Source organism: Cololabis saira, chromosome 4 (assembly GCF_033807715.1).
Source record: "Cololabis saira isolate AMF1-May2022 chromosome 4, fColSai1.1, whole genome shotgun sequence".
Classification (NCBI taxonomy): Eukaryota; Metazoa; Chordata; class Actinopteri; order Beloniformes; family Belonidae; genus Cololabis; species Cololabis saira.
This window is the reverse complement of record NC_084590.1, coordinates 19,163,077-19,181,120: the sequence shown is the minus strand read 5'-3', so window position 1 is coordinate 19,181,120 and position 18,044 is coordinate 19,163,077. Positions and strand designations below refer to the sequence as shown.

The following is an 18,044-nucleotide window of genomic DNA, read 5'->3' as shown; positions in this document are numbered from 1 at the left end:
TAAACAACTACACTTCTAGGATTAGATTTAAGATTCTAAAAAGCGCAAAAAATATGAATCAAACTGTGTTTAAAAAAATAAATAAAATAAAAAATTGAGAGGCTTCCGTGCGTCGAGGTCACATGACCGCTCCGCTGTCAGCTGGGAAGGAGCTGCAAACATGGTGATCTTCAGTGTGTATGTTGTGAATAAAGCTGGTGGCTTAATCTACCAGTATGACAACTACGTCCCGAGAAGTGAGGTGGAAAAGACCTTCAGCTATCCTTTAGACCTGGTGCTGAAACATCACGACGAAAAAGTCATCGTTTCGTTTGGACAGCGGGATGGGGTTAAAGGTAATGTTTAAGAGTTAGCTCCCTCATTTATTAACATAACTGGACAATTTAGGCAATAAAGCTTACATTATATTTGTCACGAGTGTTGTTAATAAAGTTGTAATATATTTCTATGGGCTTACGTAACGAAAGTGATAAATTGCACAGACCTGTTATAATTCAAAACATGAATTATGGAGCAGCTCGTCTTTTGTCTCTTAGTGGGACACGCAGTGTTGTCCATCAACGGAGTAGATGTGATGGGAAAGAACACGGCGGACGGAAAGGACATCCTTGAATATTTAAAAGATGCCGCAAATTACCCCGTGTCGATCCGTTTTGGCCGGGCTCGCCTGAGCTCCAACGAGAAGCTGATGCTGGCCTCCATGTTTCACTCGTGAGTCCGCAGGGATCGCACCTTTAACACCTCCAAAACATGAACCAAGACATTATAGTCCATGGGCCAGAGCCCAAAATTTCACTTGTCAGTACTACTCAAGGTGACCAAACTATTATTTTTGAAAAGATCCATGTCTGTAGATGATATTTTGGTAAGATAACCTTCCTGAGTGGCAGCTGGATCATAGTTATCAGCTCATGAAGTTACCACCCCCTTCAGAAAATTACATTTTAGATGCTGCTGCATATCCTGGTTTAGACTCATGTACAGGATATCTGTCAATGTTTCACAATATAGTCTTTAGTATCATTTTAAAGGGGACCTTTTAAGCATTCATTCAAGCTAAGATGTGAATCTTTCTGACCAACATAGAGGTCACTGCAGCTCTTTAAACTATAAACAACACACTTTTTTATACAATTTTTGCCTAAATGATACGCTATCTTTTAGCCCTGTGTCAACTAGGAACAACAGAGACACAAAATACAAAAACTGGAATACTCACAGGAACATAAAGATTCAGGAAATGTACAATATACCCCTACTATATTGTTGTTACCAGTCATTGTGAGCCTTAAACTAGAAGAGCATCATTAGGCTCCTATGAAACTATAACAGCCACTAGGCTAATGTCACAAACTGGTCTTTATCATCCAAATACATGACATAATAAAGGACATAACAATGAGATAGGGAACCAGCTTAGTTTTATAAACATTAGAGACACAAAATACAAAAAATACAACAACAAAAAAATACAAAAACTGGAATACTCACAGGACCATAAGGATTCAGGAAATGTATAATATACCCAATTTAGAATCATCAATTAACCTGAAGGGGCTGGGTAACTTCATGAGCTGATAACTATGATACAGCTGCCACTCAGGAAGGGTTAACTTACTAAAATATCATCTATAGACATGGATTTAAAAAAAAATCATAAGTAAGTTTGGTCACCTTGAGTGGTACTGATATCTGGTCTGGCCCATGGACTATATATGCAACATTTCAGGGGACTTCTTGTGCATGTAGTTGATTTGTTACTTGGATCACAGAAACCCAATACATTTTCACACTTGTAATCCCAGACTGGACCTGAGTTGAGTCCTCCCTGTTTATTTTATTTTATCTTTTAACCCCGCAGGTTATTTGCAATAGGTTCACAGCTGTCTCCTGAAATTGGCAGTTCGGGAATCGAAATGCTGGAGACTGATGTCTTCAAACTCCACTGCTTTCAGACTCTCACAGGTCAGTGTACGCACAAAGGTGGACAAAAAAGTTCCCAAGTTACAGATATAGATGTAATGTTGGAATAACAAACAGCATATGGATCAGAGAGTTTGAATGCCAACATCTCCATTGTGCTTCCGTGGATCATACTGACTGTCTGGAAAATAAAGGGGACTGCTACAGACAGCTCATACATTTCTCAAACCTGAAGTAAAGCCACTTTGTCTTGTTTCTTGGTTAATTGTGTATTTTGGTGGGGCATGTTTAGGCTGGCCTATCAACCTAATTATTTTAATCTTTGATAAAAACTAATTAGTCTGTTTCTTCTGGATACAATGTTGGAAACACTCCTCTAGACTCTAGACCAGTGGTCCTCAACCTTTTTTCAGTGATGTACCCCCTGTGAAATATTTTTTCAGCCAATTACCCCCTAACCAGCGCAAAGCACTTTTGGTTGTAAAAAAAAAATACCTAAAACAGAGCACTGTGCCATCAGTAACTGATTTATTAAACATAAAAATATTGCTGCTATGCTTCAACCATGACTCCATCGTTGGTCCAAGTGATTGACAGGTGAAGCCAGGTGGCATTTGACAGGTTAGGTGGAACCATCCTGGTGTGGGGGATACTCTGCGGTTTTAGGATAATAAGTTGAATAGCCTACTCCTGAAGATAAAATTCATTTTATGAATTTAGACTTATATTTTCCTCAATTATTTATGAAATATTTATTTTTAAAGGATTTTTGCATGGATGCTACTTTTTAAATATATGTATATTTTAAAATCTCACGTACACCCTGTAGTGCCTTCGCGTACCCCCAGGGGTACGCGTACCCCCATTTGAGAACCACTGTCCTAGACCACTGGATGGGCATACAGCCAAGAAGGAAATGTGATCTAAGCAAAGCAACAACCAGACAAAAGAAATCCAAAATGGTGTGCAGTGGAGTAGGAACACCAGTAAATCACTGTTTGTTGGGGATTCGACCCCTGAGAAACTGGTGTAATATGAATATTGACCACTACAGTGTTCCGGTCAGAGAACACGCAGACATCTGATTTTCCACACGTTACTGTATTGAATATTCACATACAGATGATGGATGGTGACAGAAATGAACTGATAGAATGATGAACAGATGAAAGATGAAAGAGTTTATCGTCAGTGACTCAATCTAACTGTCCTGTCGGCGCTACGTAACGGCTAAATTGCGCAACCGGAAGTGGTTCGCGCCGTTAGATTACGTTTCAAAATAAGAGCGTCTTAAACAAATAAAAGCGTCTTAAACTGATCGTCTCTGTCCGTGAAGAATTCACAACAGCCGCCCCCACATTTGAGCAGCAAATGTGTAATAACCGGAATTCTTCAGGCGTCGTTAGCATCGTCTTTGCGCTCAGGGAGCTGGATCAGCCGAGCAACTGGTCTTGTGTAGACTTTACCATTCACCAACACCTCTGCGGTCCTGATACATCCGTCCTGACTGCCGTGTCTGAAGAGTGGGCAAATAGTTCCGTGTGAACTGGACCCAAAACTGGTCCACAAGCGTCTGACAGTGGCGCCATCTCCGTCTTCCCATACTTGCTGGGGCGTAGGCCAATTGGGGCAGTGATGCATCCCGCCGCCCCATGAGGAGGATGTTAGGAGTGATGGGGTCAGGGTCAGCAACATCAGCTGACACATATCCTAGTGGTTTTGAGTTGAGAATCCCTTCAAGGGAAGGGTCCCATTCTGGAGCAAGGCTGACCAAACGGCTGTGGTTTGGCACCGGTTTCTGTGCGTCGAGAGCGGTGACCTCCTCTGGGAAGCTTTGAGCTTGACACTTCTTCAGCAGAAGGATCTCCGTATCCTCAGAGTTTGCAGTTTGGTGGTTCTCTGAATTCTCGGCCGCCCCATGAGCACTCTGTCTTGTCTGTAGAAGGTTCATGGCTTCTTGGTCCTCCCGGGAACGAACTACCAATTGCTCGTTCCGTAACGGTAGAACGTTGAGTCGCCGTAGCCTTTCCACGTTTCGGTGCAGGAGATCATTAGGTGGGGCAACCATGGTGAAAAAACATTGTTGCACTGTAGTCGACTGGGATGTACATCTTTCAGCACCTTGCAAAGCCCATCCAAGGGCAGTGTGGATGGCAACAGGCCCACTGTTAGCTCCTCTTCGTACTGGCTTAGTGGCAGTAACCAGATGTACGTTATCTGATCCAAGCAACACCATTGGACTGGCATTAAAGAAAGTCTTTAGCGGGATCCCGCGCAGGTGAGCATGTCGTCTTTGGAGTGTTTGTACTGGATAGGTCTGTTCTACTAGGTCTAGACCAGCAGCCGTAAATGCTCCCTGCACTTTGTAGCGTTTCTGTGGGTTATGTTTGGGGGAGATTTCGAAGTTGACCTTCGACCCTTGTAGCTGCGTAATGTCAGTTCGTACTGTGCGTAGGGTAAGAGTCTCTGACTCACCGGTCAACTGGAGCTGTTGGACTGCCTGTGGCAGGATGATAGTCCTCTGTGCGCCATCATCCAGGATAGCATAGGTCTCCATAGACTTGGACTTGCTGTGCAGCACGATGGGGACTACCTTCAGTAGTACTTTGCTTGACGCAATGCTGGGTGTCAGGTACACTCTGCTTTCTGTGGTTCCTGACTGTGAGTTAATGGCTCGACGCTGTGCGACACCGTGGAGGACTTGAAGGTGAATACCACCGCAGTCACTGCAGGGTTTCTTTAGGTTGCACGACTCAGGCGCGTGAGTACGTGCGCATTTCCAGCAGCGCCTTCCCTCTGTTATCCACTTGTCTAGGTCAGCTGTTGACTGCGCTGTGATACTGCGACAACGACTAATATAATGTTCTTTGCTGTCACAGAAGAGGCATTGTATTTTGAGTGGTTTCTTGTGGTTCTGTGTGTGGTTACTGGAGGGACAGTGCGGCGGGGTCTCTGTACTGTGATATACAGAGACGCCTTGACCTTTGCATTTCAACGTGATATTCTCCCTTTCATTAACTTGAGGTTGTTCTAGATGGTAGCGCTGTACCAGTCTGCTGGACAGGCGCTGCTGTTGGGCTTTTCCCTGAAGCCATCCATTAAGATCTTGTAGGTTGTAGGGGTTGAGACTTGTGGTATTAAGTTTTCCCTGAACTTGTAAATACTCAATAAACCCATCTCTGTGGTACTTGGGTAGTTTACTGAGTAAGCGGTCGACATGAGAGCAGCAGTTTAGCTCTATGCCCGTAGGCCCCTCGAGGGAGAGTAGCATGCTCACTAGTAGGTGGACTTGTAGAGCGAAACTCTGGAAGGTGTGGGCATCACCAGGCTTCACATCTGCGGTGTTCAGAATGGCTGCTATCTCGCTTTGGGCCAGCTGATGTGGCTGACCATACTGCAACTGTAAAGCTTGCATAGTTGCCGAGTATGGGTGTGGATGGTGGCGGCAAGACTGACCAATCATCTGCGCTTCGGGCAGCTTAAGATGTTCGAGTAGTACGTGATATTTGTACTTCTCAGACAGTTCTGTATGAGGCTCAAGCAGGTTATCTACAGCCAGCTTCAGATTAGCGAATTCTTTTTCGCTGTCAGTGGAGAAGTCCGGGATTTTGGGTGTTGGCACACCGTATGCAGAGCGGTATGGCGGAGCAGGGCTGTATGGGATTGCAGTCTGACCTGATGGCAGCTGCATCTGATGAGTTGTAGCTGAGTTACCTCTGGATACAGGTAGAGTCTGCTGGTATTGATGGTGGCACAGTAGCATAGTGAGGCGGGCCGTAGCTGGAAGGGGCGTGAGCCCTCACTTGTGGTGAGTGGTAATGCTGTGCGGCTGTATAGCTGTAGGGAGCTGCTGTAGAATGATGAACCGAGGCAGCAGCAAACAACCCTCCACGTCCTTGTCCTGTGTCAACACAGTGGCGAGGCAGCCCTGAGACATGAGAATGTAATGGGTCTGGGCTGGTAAGGTACTGCTGCACCAGAGTAGGTATTACCCTTTCTGATGGAATTACAGGACACGAGGAGCCCAAATGCTCAGATGAGGCTGGAAGCACTGGGGTGAATGCAGAATTTAATTTCTGTTCTCCTGCTATAGGAGTGTAGGCTCCAACTCCGGTGTCGACCTCAGGTCTCCAAGAAATGTGTCCCGTTATGGTTTCAGCAGCCTGGGGCTCCGTGTCTTTAGCCAGCTCCTCTGGCGATGAAAGGAAGTAGCTTGGAGAGTAAAGTGACGTCTGAGGTTGAGGTACGGGAGGTGAAGGTACTGATGGGAGTGTGGCGCTCCTCCTGGTGTCATTACCCTCATCTCGCTGTTCTTCCCTCAGGAAGGAATTAATGTGTTCCAACAGCTCCTGACGACGACAACGTCTGGTTTCATACTGCTGAAGTTTATGTGATAATTGTACCATTTCAGCATCCTCTTCCTTCTGATTGCTAGAGATGGACTCGATGAGTCGTTTCAGTGAAGTACAGCTCAGCAGGTCCTCGGAGCTGGTGCTGTGTGAGGCTGTGCGTCTGTCCAGGTGAGTGGCTGCGCCTGCTCGGCTACTCTCTGCTGCGGCCGCTGCTCCTCTCTGCTCCTCTGTAGTGTGGGAGGAAAGGGCAGGTCGCTGTGGATTGTAGGCGAGGACGTAGTCCTCGAGATGTTTGGGAACGCGATGATGTCTCACATGACGCTGCTGATCTTCGATATGAGGCTGATGGGCAGCTCTATCTTCAGATGTCATCTTCTGTAGTTGTCAATTTATCCGGCTCGAAGGACCATTTGTTGGGGATTCGACCCCTGAGAAACTGGTGTAATATGAATATTGACCACTACAGTGTTCCGGTCAGAGAACACGCAGACATCTGATTTTCCACACGTTACTGTATTGAATATTCACATACAGATGACGGATGGTGACAGAAATGAACTGATAGAATGATGAACAGATGAAAGATGAAAGAGTTTATCGTCAGTGACTCAATCTAACTGTCCTGTCGGCGCTACGTAACGGCTAAATTGCGCAACCGGAAGTGGTTCGCGCCGTTAGATTACGTTTCAAAATAAGAGCGTCTTAAACAAATAAAAGCGTTTTAAACTGATCGTCTCTGTCCGTGAAGAATTCACAACACTGTTGTTGTTGTTTTGTTGGTAAAAACGTGTTGATCCAAATTCTTAAAACATGTTTCACTTAGAAGCTCCTGCATAAGTCATTGCATAAAGCTTGCCGTGTTGCAGTCATTTCAGCGTGTTCTGTACCGGTGGAAATGGCTGTGAATGGAGCGAGAGCATTTTCACCAAGTAAATGGGTATACCATGTATCTGGCCAGGCTGTGTTCACGTTGTCCTACAGAGGGAGACTTCTGCTGTGCTTGATTTGCAACAATGTGTACCTGGTTAATATGCACTTAATTTCACTTTGGGGATTAATAACATATTTTTGAATTGAATTTCACATGAATCCCAGTACGAAATGTTCCTTGCAGCAGTGTCATAACAGGATTATTGTTTCTCATTTCACCTGAGAGTGGATTTATTTATTTGACTGCTCAGTGTATTGAGCCAGTAAACACTTGGTTTTGTGGGTAATCTTCTAAAAACCCCTGCAAGGTCAACCTTACTGCCGTTTGAATATATATGACAATCTGAAACTGTGCTATTTCTCCTTGTTTTTCTGTCCTCATTTTCTCAGGGATAAAGTTTATTGTGCTGGCAGACCCTCGACAGTCCGGCATTGATGCCTTGTTAAGGAAGATTTATGAGATTTATTCTGATTTTGCTCTGAAGAACCCGTTCTACTCTCTGGAAATGCCAATCAGGTAATGGAGAGAATTGGGATCATGTTGCCTTCTGCTTAATGTTGTCAGGTTTTAAATGTTTGCATTGGTGTTTTAATGAAATTCAAAAATGGCATGTGTTTTGATTTGCAGGTGTGAACTGTTTGACCAAAATCTGAAGGGCGCACTTGAGGTCGCAGAGAAAGCTGGCAACTTTGGAGCTGGGTCTTAAATCATAGACGCGAGTATGACTGGAAAGAACTCCGTGCATTTTGTTCTTGGATTTGTCTCTTTTTCGTTATTGCTAGTAAATCATTGTAAATAAATAATTTTTTGTAAATACTTTCACCTCTATTCATGACTTGTCATTGCAACACTTTTAAACACAGATCATTTACAGCTTTTTTTTTTGTTTCTGAACCAGCAGTTTTATGCTCTCATTAAGTATCATTGTTGCATCTCAAAACAAAACCTACTCATGTTGTGTTTTTAACCATATTTCATTATTTGAAACACATAATGCTCATGTGGTGTGAGACTGTAAATACACGTTAAAGCACTTGGCACAATTGTTTTTTTGGGGTAAAACAAATAAGAATAAAGGGGCAAAAAAGCTAAACTTCTGAGTTCCTTTAATGGTAATGTCTTGTCAGACTGTATATATATATTTTCTTTTTAAAAAAAAGGGAAAAATAAATCTGGTAAGAAGTCTCAATTTCCAGTTCCCCCCTGAGCACAGAGGTTGAGGTTTTATGAAGATGATGAAGATGTCGTCAGTCTGCCTTCTTGGGCACGTTTCCCATCTTGGTTCGGATGTTGCGCAGCAGGAAGAATCCAACGGTGGTGACCAGACAGACGACCTCCGCTACCCAGAAGGCCGTTTCCCAGCCGTGGTGCTTGGCAATAGTGCTGAACGGTAATCCAGAGAGGAAGCCACCAACTAAGAGAAGCACAAAAGAGGAATACAAAGTTAACACATGCAAAGTAGCAATTGTGTCTACTAAGGCTGAATCTGCCAACAGCTTGTACCAACTGTAATTCTTACAGTGAACTAGACACATAGACGTGAAAAGCCAGTAAACTTACTGTTAGCCATCAGGGCAACGATGGCATGTGACGTTCCACAGTAGTTGGACGGAGCGCTCTCATTGGCTATGACTCCAAACAACGCTATTGGTCCGTAGGAGGAAAAGCCAAATGCAGCACCGAGACTGAGTATCCACACCTGAATGTAGAGACAAGAGACGCATCCATGATGAAAGATAATCAAGTCTAACACCGACGGTGCTGCTTCGAAGGTGATCAAGTTATTCTCGTTGGGATTTTACCTTTGAGCTGTCGGGCGTGACGGTGAGTCTGAACAGATACATGGAGCCAAACATCCCAGCCATCATGCAAATCAGGATGAAGTGACGGGGGTTTCCATAGACTCTCGTCCCTTGCTGCACAAAATGAGAACCTGATGATGAGGTGATGTCTTTACTGGCTTTAACAAAGGGCTTAATAAAATGATGTGACCACATTACTACTTATTTTGGGAATTCGAGTCACCTGAACCCCGAAAGATGTTTGAAAATGTTCACTGTCTCTAATGAGTAACAGCTCACATTTTCAGCCTTGTCTGATGCCTGTATCATGTGCGTGTTGGAATGAGGAGGAACAGCTGCATGTTTTGAATCTTTCAATATGAGACATCTGACTGGATTGAAGTCAAAACTTTCCCAGAGAGTCACCCCCCATGAAAGGTAATTTTACCTTCACATTAGCTGCTAAACACATCCTCCTGCCATAGATTATGCAGCACTGGATAACTTTCTTCAGTAAATGACAGAGTATAATGTCTTTAACATAGAAACCCATTGTGCTTTAGTTTTTTTATGCAGAAATGTAGAGAAATTGTAAAAAGTTCAACATTTCCGAAAGTGTTGCATTTTCATGAGACTAATAATTGTAAGAAAAAAAAGGTATACAAGTAAACTTGAACATTTTGCAACATGCATTGAAGTTGGAAACGTTTGTGCAGCTTGGTCAATTCAAATCCTTAATTGCTGACCATTTTACCCATGTTTGTAATTGTTTTTCATTTTTCTCTTTTATTTTTATTGTATTATTCTTTTTATATGGTTGTTGTACATTCGGCATCATTGTAAATGAGGGCCTGCTCTCAATGATTTCTCCGAATTCAAATAAAGGTTGATGAAACTTGCCTTGGCCACAGCCTTGTCAGAGAAGTAACCCGCTGCGAGACTGCCCAGCAGGCCTCCGAGCTCCAGAGCACTCATGTATGAGCTGCCTATTATGAAGAAAACAGCAATTCACAAGAAGTCATGAGCCCGAGTCCCAGCGCGATTCACCACGGACCCTGGAGGTGTCTTTCTAGTAGTCCATCTCTCTCCCATACCCACAAGTGTCGACTGGCCCTTGTCCTGAATGAGAAACAGCTGGCCCCAGTCGGTGCAGACAGTCTTCACCCCGAACACCACCAGATAGGACACAGACAGCACCCACAGGTAGGGAGACAACAGGAACTCAGACAGCGTGCTTTCATTCCTGGCGGACCCTGAACAGGAAGGAGACAGGTGAACTCATGCCGTGACATCTCTTCACATAAATCTCTCACAAACTGTTTTGGAGCTGGACATAACTAACACAAGTTGCATGTGAGGGGCACACTGGGTACAGAGTCCACCCAGTCAAAGACCTTTAGTCAGAGCACTAGAAGAACATGCTGCATGGCAACACACACATCTCACACAACGCAACTATTTGTTATCTAAGAAGAAACAATAATCAGTCTCTGAGAAAAGCAGCAGGTAAAAACGTATTTTTTGACTGTTAGCGAACACTAAAAGTCATCCTCACCTCCTTTGCTCTTCTTGGCGGTTGCTTCAATGTTGGGCAGGCCCACATCCTTTGGCTCGTTCTTGATAACCAGCAGGCAAAAAAAGGAGAGGACCAGACAGATCATTCCGGACACGGACAGGATGGTCCTCCAGCTGTAGGTCTGCGCCAGCACCGTGGCAATGATCGGGCCCAAGCTGCCAGCCAGATTCATGCTGCAGGACAGAACGGCCCACCACGTCCCGAACTGAGAGGGCTCAAACCACTGGAAACAAACCGTGAGGGGAAATCATGGCGGTTTACAGGAGGGATGAATGAACTGAGTCAGTGTAGTGATTTAAACTGGCAGTATATACAGTGATAATTAAATGCCAATCATTGGAGTTGCTATGATGGATGTTGCAAAGGTGAAAAAACAACTACTTGCATTTACTCATATCGATCTTTCCACTTTACTTGAGTATTTACATTTTCTACAGTCCAGAGAACAATATTATACTTTTTACTCAAAGCATTATTGATCCTCAAAGCTGAACTCTCAAACTGCATTTAAAGCATTTAAATAGATTGTTGCACCTCTTTTACCACGCTCAGCAGTACACTGATGTACACTTTGAGGAAGATAACCCAGTAATCTACACTCTTTTACAATTAATGCGTTACATTTTCACTCGGAGTTCAGTGTATTTTCTTTCTAATAGTTTTACAGTTTACTTTCCTTGAAAGACTCTCCACTGTGGTATTAATACTTTCATCACAGCACTGAATCGATCTATGTTTGTCACAGCCTATTATCGTCATAAACATTAAAATGAGCCTTTTCTTGACCATAAACATAACATTTAATATCAGTACACTGATATTAGAAATATTTGGCACATTTGAGGTTGTTATAACACACAAAACAAAATGGATTTATAGTATACCACTATGTTTTTTTAAGTCAAAGCTTGCATTGTATTACGCTAATACATTTAAAAAGTAATTCATATGAAATGTGTTATTTTATTCTAATCTCCTCTTATATGAATGCATACTGAATATACTAGTAGTCAACAATTGAAAGGGGTCGAAAACAAACTTAAACATTTGTTTACAAGAGTTAGAAGAGTTCTGAACAATATTCTTTTTTTTTCTTCAGGACAACTTTGATGAAATGTTTTGTTCCACTTTTAATGGTGACTGCCGAACAGTCACCATTGTGTTGTCATTTTATTTTCAAACTTTATTCTTATAAGTTTTGTGTGTTATTCATAACATGTATTCCTTTTATGGTGGTGTTCTTTTTTCTTTTTGATAATAGAAACGAGGAAAACACCAATAATTAGAACCAGACATGAAAGCAGGCCATGTACCTTGCGCAGCACCCTCCCGCAGGGAGGCCAGCCCAGGCCTTGGCCCAAGCCGTTCAAAAACCACAGGCCAGAGAAGACAGCAACAGTGGAGGACCAAGAGAAGACTACGTTGATGCCTCCCACCATGAACAGGCCAATGGAGAAGAGCCAGCGGGCGCTGATCTGGTCCGAGAGCACGCCGCTGATGAACTTACTGATAGCATAGGCCAAAGACTGGCTGCTGGTGATCATGCCTGGACAAAGAGAGCAGCAGAGGAGCACACATACACAGCATGAAATCCACTTCTATTGATGGTAAAGCTGTAAAACATTTATAAACAATAAACTTATATGTACAGATATGCCAACATGTAAAAATTATAATGGTGATTATTAAGGGGGTAAACACTGAATACAGTTTAAAACAAAAAAAGGGGGGATTTAACACTCATACTAGCTTTTATGAATTCATTGATACTTACTTACAAATAATGCATGCACTACCCATATCACAACTATGAATGCACAATACAAACTTTACGTTATTGCATAAGGAAGTGTCTCATACCCAGATCATCCTTATCCAGTTTAATTTCTTGCATTAGAGAAGGCATCACAAAAGAGAAAGTCTTTCTGTTAAAGTAATACAGCGTGTAGCCCACAAACATGGCAAGAAATATGGTGCTTCTGTAGTATCCAAAACTTGCTGAAGCCATGATTGCAGTTTTAGTCCTTCCAAAAGTGTTTCAAACCAAAGAGATCCCAGAGAGAGGAGCAAACTCCTGCCTTTCGGACAGACCTGTGCTGTCTGTGACGGTGAACTTTGCTTCGGGGTCGCTGTGCAAAAGCTGCTGCTCACAAGTGCGAGGGGTGTTTGTAATCAGTCCGTGGAGTTAATGGTCAACTTCTTTGTCCTGGAGCTGATTGAATCTTGTTTGCCTCTATGAGCTGCAAAGCAGTCCCAGAGGGGTTGGGACGGGAACACATCGGTCTGAGACGTCCACACTGAACTTGCTGGGTCGTGTTGGGCAACGGCTCCTCACTTTTAACAACAGCTCTGCTGTCCTTGTCCTTGGCTGCTGTTTGTCCGTGAGATGATGTTATTGAGGGACTCCTCACACTGCTGTGTTTAATCATTTACAAGGTAGTCCAAGAGTTAGCACACAGCAGGTGGAGGGCTCCTGTCCAGATGTGGGGGTGTGTGAACTGGTGGTCCTCATCAGGAAAGACCTAACAGACAGTAGATTCAACAAGTCAGACAGTTTCATTTGATCTTTATCACAAATGTGTGTTACAAGCAAGTGAAACTGAATAAGGCATGAAATATTACTGCACAAAAAAAAGATCTACTGTATATTGAGTCAAATCAAACTAAGACGAGACATGTACTCATAAGTGTTTTAAAATGTGTAACATTTCAAATTACCCTAAACTTCAGTGCAAAGAAAGCAAACTATTTTTTTTTCGGATCGCACTTCATGTGCAAGATTATCCACAAAAATGTTTTCACGAAATAACTTTACCATTGCAACGAAGTCAATGACAACGCATAAGTTCATGAACATCCCACGCTGACTGACAGAAACATAAAAAGTTTCCGCGTCACGTGACTTCAGAGACACCGCCCAGCTGCGGAAGCTGACGTCACAATCAAACGAGCTGCAACGGATAAAAACCTGAGCGGTTCTGGAGAGATTTAAGATGAATGTTAAATATGTTTTCGTGGTCTCTGGTTTAAACTAATAGGCTGTAATTTAGTCTTGAGTTGTATGCAAACTGTAAATTGTTTTAGACTGATGAATAAAACTTTCTGTCAAGGGAAACTGGTAAAATGGTGGTAACTAAACAACAACCGAGATGTTTTAAACTTTAATACTGGCACAAAATGAAAATATCAAATAAAACAACCCGACTTAGCTCGAATTTAAGGAGGTTTTAAACTATCACAACTTAAAAATGAAAAAATAAATAAATAAAATGATAGCAAAAAATGTCCTATTGTCTGGATATTTAATTATGACTAGATTATAGTCATTATTCATCATTCAACACATGCACACACCATCACCATTTGCAGTACCACACCTCTTTAATTATTTAATTCTGTATATTTGATTTCCATAACCTCTTCATTTTGGAGAGGATTTTCTTGCAGTATGCTCTGCATTAGAACTAAGTAAATAATTCACTCTTTCATTACAGTTTCTTTTTAATTACCCAAATTAATACCTGAACTATCAACCTTGTTCAGCATTTGTGTAGGGAGAACATCTGAGATATTAAAAAGGGGGTGTCATATGAGATTGTCCTTGTTACCTGCTGCTCATGTGCCTACGTGGTGAAGGGGGAAGAAAAGTGTTTTTCTTATTTGGTTCCACTTGGGCCAATATATGAACCCAAGAAGGTAATTCTCAAGGCCAATATGAACCAACGGAAAATTCAGGGTGGGGCCCATTTTTCAGGTCATTTATACATTAAATGATCCCACATATGAAAACTGGTAGGGGTGGAGACATGCCTTATATAAGCAAAATTTAAGCATGAGAGCATGAAATTTAATTTGTCTCCAAAATGAAGTTGTGGCCCAGTAAACACAGCTGTTGCATGGATAAGTACGATGCAATAATATGATTACTCCACTTTCATATTTAGACTGTTAAAAGGAGATGCACATACCCTCCAGGGCTTAATAAATGTCTTCCACACATTATTCCTAACAGCCACCGGGAAGTGACGTCAAGTGACACAAAAAGTATATAAAAATCCCAAAGAAATCTAACGAGTTAATGGCATCTGTCTCAAGTTACATGCATTTACGTATGATACATAAATAAATCTAACTTATTTACAATTCAAATAGACAAACTGAGTAACTAATCTTTGCAGATTAGTTACTTTCCAGCTTCCTTTGCAAAATGTAGAAATTCATGTTTTGAAGATTGCTCCATGGAAATGACACTTCCCAAAATGAATCAGTAGATCAATAATAATAATTTATTGTGATAAATCTTTCCAAATTGTACTTAAGTAGAGGCATTGCCAGAACAGGTGCAGGTGTCTCTGGATACAACTCAGACAGTGAGCGGCTGATATTTCTTTCTTAGAATTACAAAGATATAGGTTTGCAGGACAACATTTATGGTTGATTTTGAAGGACACATCCTGTTTCTTGTAAGAAGCTACGGCTGCTGAGGAAAGATCTATCAAAACTTGAAATTTGCTGGATGTCAATAGGGTATACACTTGGGGCAAGAAGTGTACATTCAGTTTACAAAAGACACTACATTTATTTTTCTTTATGTCTGACTATAACGTTGATAAAGGTTTTCCCTTTTGTAGGATTTTTTCCATAATGTCAGAATGATGACAGATGGAACAATTTTAGAGAATTTGTAATTGTCTTATTTCAAGTCAGTTGTTTACATCATCTTCACCACCTCATACCGAGTGCTTAGCTGTGCACATCACAAAATAGACATCATAAGGACAAGAGGTAATGTGGACATTACAAATAAACACCTCAAGACATCATTAAAAAAGTAACCCTGGGTATGGATGAATCTTCCAAATGGGCAATGATCTCAAATATTCCTCTTAATAAGTTGAAAAGGGGCTTAAGGACATCAAAGGGGACGTTTTGGAGCAGCTCTCACAAAGTCCTGACCTCATTCAGAGAAACCCTGTGGACGACACTGGACTTGGGGGCCTGTGAACAAGTATGAGTTTTGTCAGGAGGAGTGGGCGAAGTTCCCAGCATATCATTGTGAGAAGCTTGTGGGAAGCTATCCAAACCATTTGAGCCAAGTTAAAACGTTTAAAGGGAATTCAACCAGATACTAAGGAGGTGTATGTAAACCTATGACTTCGAAGACTTCAATTATTTTTTTTAATTTTTATTTGACAGTAGTAAAATGACAGTAGTAGTAGTAGTAATAGTAGTAGTAGTAGTAGTAGTAGTAGTAATAATAATAGTAGTAGTAGTAGTAGTAGTATTAATAGTAGTAGTAGTAGTAGTAGTAATAGTAGTAGTAGTAGTGGTAGTAGTAGCAGTAGAAGTAGTAATAGTAGTAGTAGTAGTATTAATGATAGTAGTGATAGTAATAGTAGTAGTAGCAGTACTCGAGTTGTAAAAAAAAATCAGGGGGGATGGTGGATTTTATCATATGGGGACAGATAATTTGTGCTGATTACAAATAATATAATATATTACAAATAATAGCACTGACCAAAACACCTGCAGAAATACTGCAGGAATGACATAGCAGCAGTTAAATGCAGCCTTCTGTAAGCTTTAAATATCCACTGGGCTTACATCAAATACATCAAAACACAACAATAAAAAACAGTTTTCTGAACTTATCAATATGATTCTGTCCTTCACAGGATAAGTAAAATGGATCACTGCAAAAACTCAAAATCTTTTTTTTAGATCATTTTATTTTCAGCATTTTTCAAGATATATACATGAACACACAAACACAGAACTTCAAAAAGTGGAACACAGCTATTCATTTCTGAAACCCATCTTCCTATAGAAAGATGGGAGTCAGACTTCCATGTGACGGCAATACACGTCTGGCAACACACAAGGCCAGAGCGAGAAACTTCTTTTAAGCTTTTCTTAATTGAGCATCAATTTTTGTAGTATCTCCTAATAAGCATGTTTGAGGATCTAATGGAAGACGCACTCCTAGAAGTTTTGTCATGATGTCAGAAAAATTATGCCAGAATGTGTTTAGTTTTGTGCATAACCAAGTGCAGTGCAGGAATGAGCCCTCTTCTATCCCACATCTAAAACACAGGCTAGATATCTCAGGTTTATATTTATGCAATTTCAGTGGCGTAAGATAGGACTGATGGAGAAAGTTATAATAGGTCAGCCTGTATCTGGAGTTAATAGTGGCAGTTAGACTTTTTCGACACAATTCAGACCAGAGCTCTGTACCCATCGTCACACCCAAGTCCCACTCCCATTTCTGCCTTGATTTATGTAAACCTGGTTTTGGAGTATCCTCCATCAAGAGAGAGTACACTTTTGAGATAAGACGTGGTGCATTACCCTCATGAAGCAGTCCTTCCAGATCATTGAGCATGGGTAAAGACATTTCAGATCCCAAAACAGATTTAAGAAATGATCTTAACTGTAAATAACAAAAAAGGTTTCTGCTGGACAGATCATACTTCCTCCTTAGGTCCTCAAAAGACATCAGGGATCCCTCCTCATAGCAGTCCTCCAAATGACGAATCCCCTTCTGGTGCCACATTTCCAGGGTCTTATTATCCACTGACAAAAACTCAAAATCTTAATAAGAATATTTGTCTTATTTATAGTTAAAATGTCTCATTTCAGTAAAAAAATCTCATTACACTTAAAACAAGACTCCTCACTGGAAAAAACAACAATTTTCACCTGTTTCAAGTAGATTTTCACTTAAAATAAGTAGAAAAATCTGCATGTGGAACAAGATTTTATTGCTTGTAATGAGAACATAAATCTTGTCCCATTGGCAGATTTTTCCTACTAATTTCAAGTGAAAATTTACTTGAAACAGGTAAAAATTGTCAAATAAGTTATTTTTCTGGTGTTATTTTTCTGGTGATGACTCTAAATGTTGAAATAGCAGTAAAACCACATTCATTGATGAAATGACATAAGGGATGGAAAGGGGGGATGGATTTTGATCGTTTTTATTTCAGGGGGGGTGGATGCCATCCCCCCTCATTCCCCCTCAACTCGAGTACTGGTAGTAGTAGTAATAGTAGTAGTAGTAGTAGTAGTAATAGTAGTAGTACTAATAGTAGTAGTAGTAATAGTAGTAGTAGTAGTAGAAAACATCAGCCTCCATCACTCCGTCGTTAACTCCGCCCCACCGACACTTCCATGACAACCGACCACAAACATGAAAGTGGATGTTGAGCTGAAGCCTAGTATTGCAGTAAACAAGGCATTATTAGTATTTTAAATTAGTTGGAGACCAAACTAAAACTATAAACCTTGTTTTAAATGTGTACACCAGTTCATTGTCGGTAGCTAGGGACGACAATAACCGTGGGTCATGGTAAGTACGTGTACATTCTATTTCTCAGACGCATTTCGATGGTTGCAGTAGATCAACGTTTATTATAGGGGGCGCGTGTTTTCATGTTAATGTTCGTGCAAAATTCGAAACAAAAAGCACAGTAAGTTTG

At 41.4% G+C, this 18,044-nt stretch overlaps 3 protein-coding genes across 3 annotated transcripts in view; 2 read left to right on the top strand and 1 right to left on the bottom strand.

Annotated features, from left to right (window-relative positions):
• The first annotated feature begins 135 nt into the window (after positions 1-135).
• On the top strand, positions 136-8,028 carry trappc4 (trafficking protein particle complex subunit 4). Its single transcript, XM_061719078.1, has 5 exons — positions 136-335; positions 537-711; positions 1,862-1,965; positions 7,596-7,722; positions 7,834-8,028. Exons 1-5 carry the CDS (start codon positions 161-163, stop codon positions 7,910-7,912), a joined length of 660 nt encoding a protein of 219 aa, XP_061575062.1. The 5' UTR covers positions 136-160; the 3' UTR covers positions 7,913-8,028.
• Positions 8,029-8,295: 267 nt separating this feature from the next.
• Positions 8,296-12,601, bottom strand: slc37a4a (solute carrier family 37 member 4a). Its single transcript, XM_061719079.1, has 8 exons — positions 12,424-12,601; positions 11,877-12,109; positions 10,543-10,786; positions 10,082-10,240; positions 9,888-9,973; positions 9,009-9,122; positions 8,767-8,905; positions 8,296-8,620 (listed from the first exon to the last, which is right to left on the bottom strand). The coding sequence occupies exons 1-8, from the start codon at positions 12,569-12,571 to the stop codon at positions 8,454-8,456; spliced, it is 1,290 nt and encodes a 429-aa protein (XP_061575063.1). The 5' UTR covers positions 12,572-12,601; the 3' UTR covers positions 8,296-8,453.
• Positions 12,602-17,802: 5,201 nt separating this feature from the next.
• The window catches only part of cfap45 (cilia and flagella associated protein 45), a 5,759-nt gene continuing 5,517 nt past the window's right edge, over positions 17,803-18,044 (top strand). Inside the window, exon 1 of the mRNA XM_061720263.1 lies at positions 17,803-17,914. Within this exon, the coding sequence (XP_061576247.1) occupies positions 17,912-17,914 (3 nt within the window). The 5' untranslated portion in view covers positions 17,803-17,911. The remainder of the gene's footprint in view (positions 17,915-18,044) is intronic.

Coding starts and splice junctions, on each gene's coding strand:
- trappc4 (XM_061719078.1), top strand. CDS start 161: ATGGTGATCTTCAGTGTGTATGTTGTGAATAAAGCTGGTGGCTTAATC. Junction 336..536: donor ACAGCGGGATGGGGTTAAAG/GTAATGTTTAAG, acceptor TTTGTCTCTTAG/TGGGACACGCAGTGTTGTCC. Junction 1,966..7,595: donor CTGCTTTCAGACTCTCACAG/GTCAGTGTACGC, acceptor TCATTTTCTCAG/GGATAAAGTTTATTGTGCTG.
- slc37a4a (XM_061719079.1), bottom strand. CDS start 12,571: ATGGCTTCAGCAAGTTTTGGATACTACAGAAGCACCATATTTCTTGCC. Junction 10,787..11,876: donor GCGGGAGGGTGCTGCGCAAG/GTACATGGCCTG, acceptor GTTTGTTTCCAG/TGGTTTGAGCCCTCTCAGTT. Junction 8,621..8,766: donor CGTTGCCCTGATGGCTAACA/GTAAGTTTACTG, acceptor TGCTTCTCTTAG/TTGGTGGCTTCCTCTCTGGA.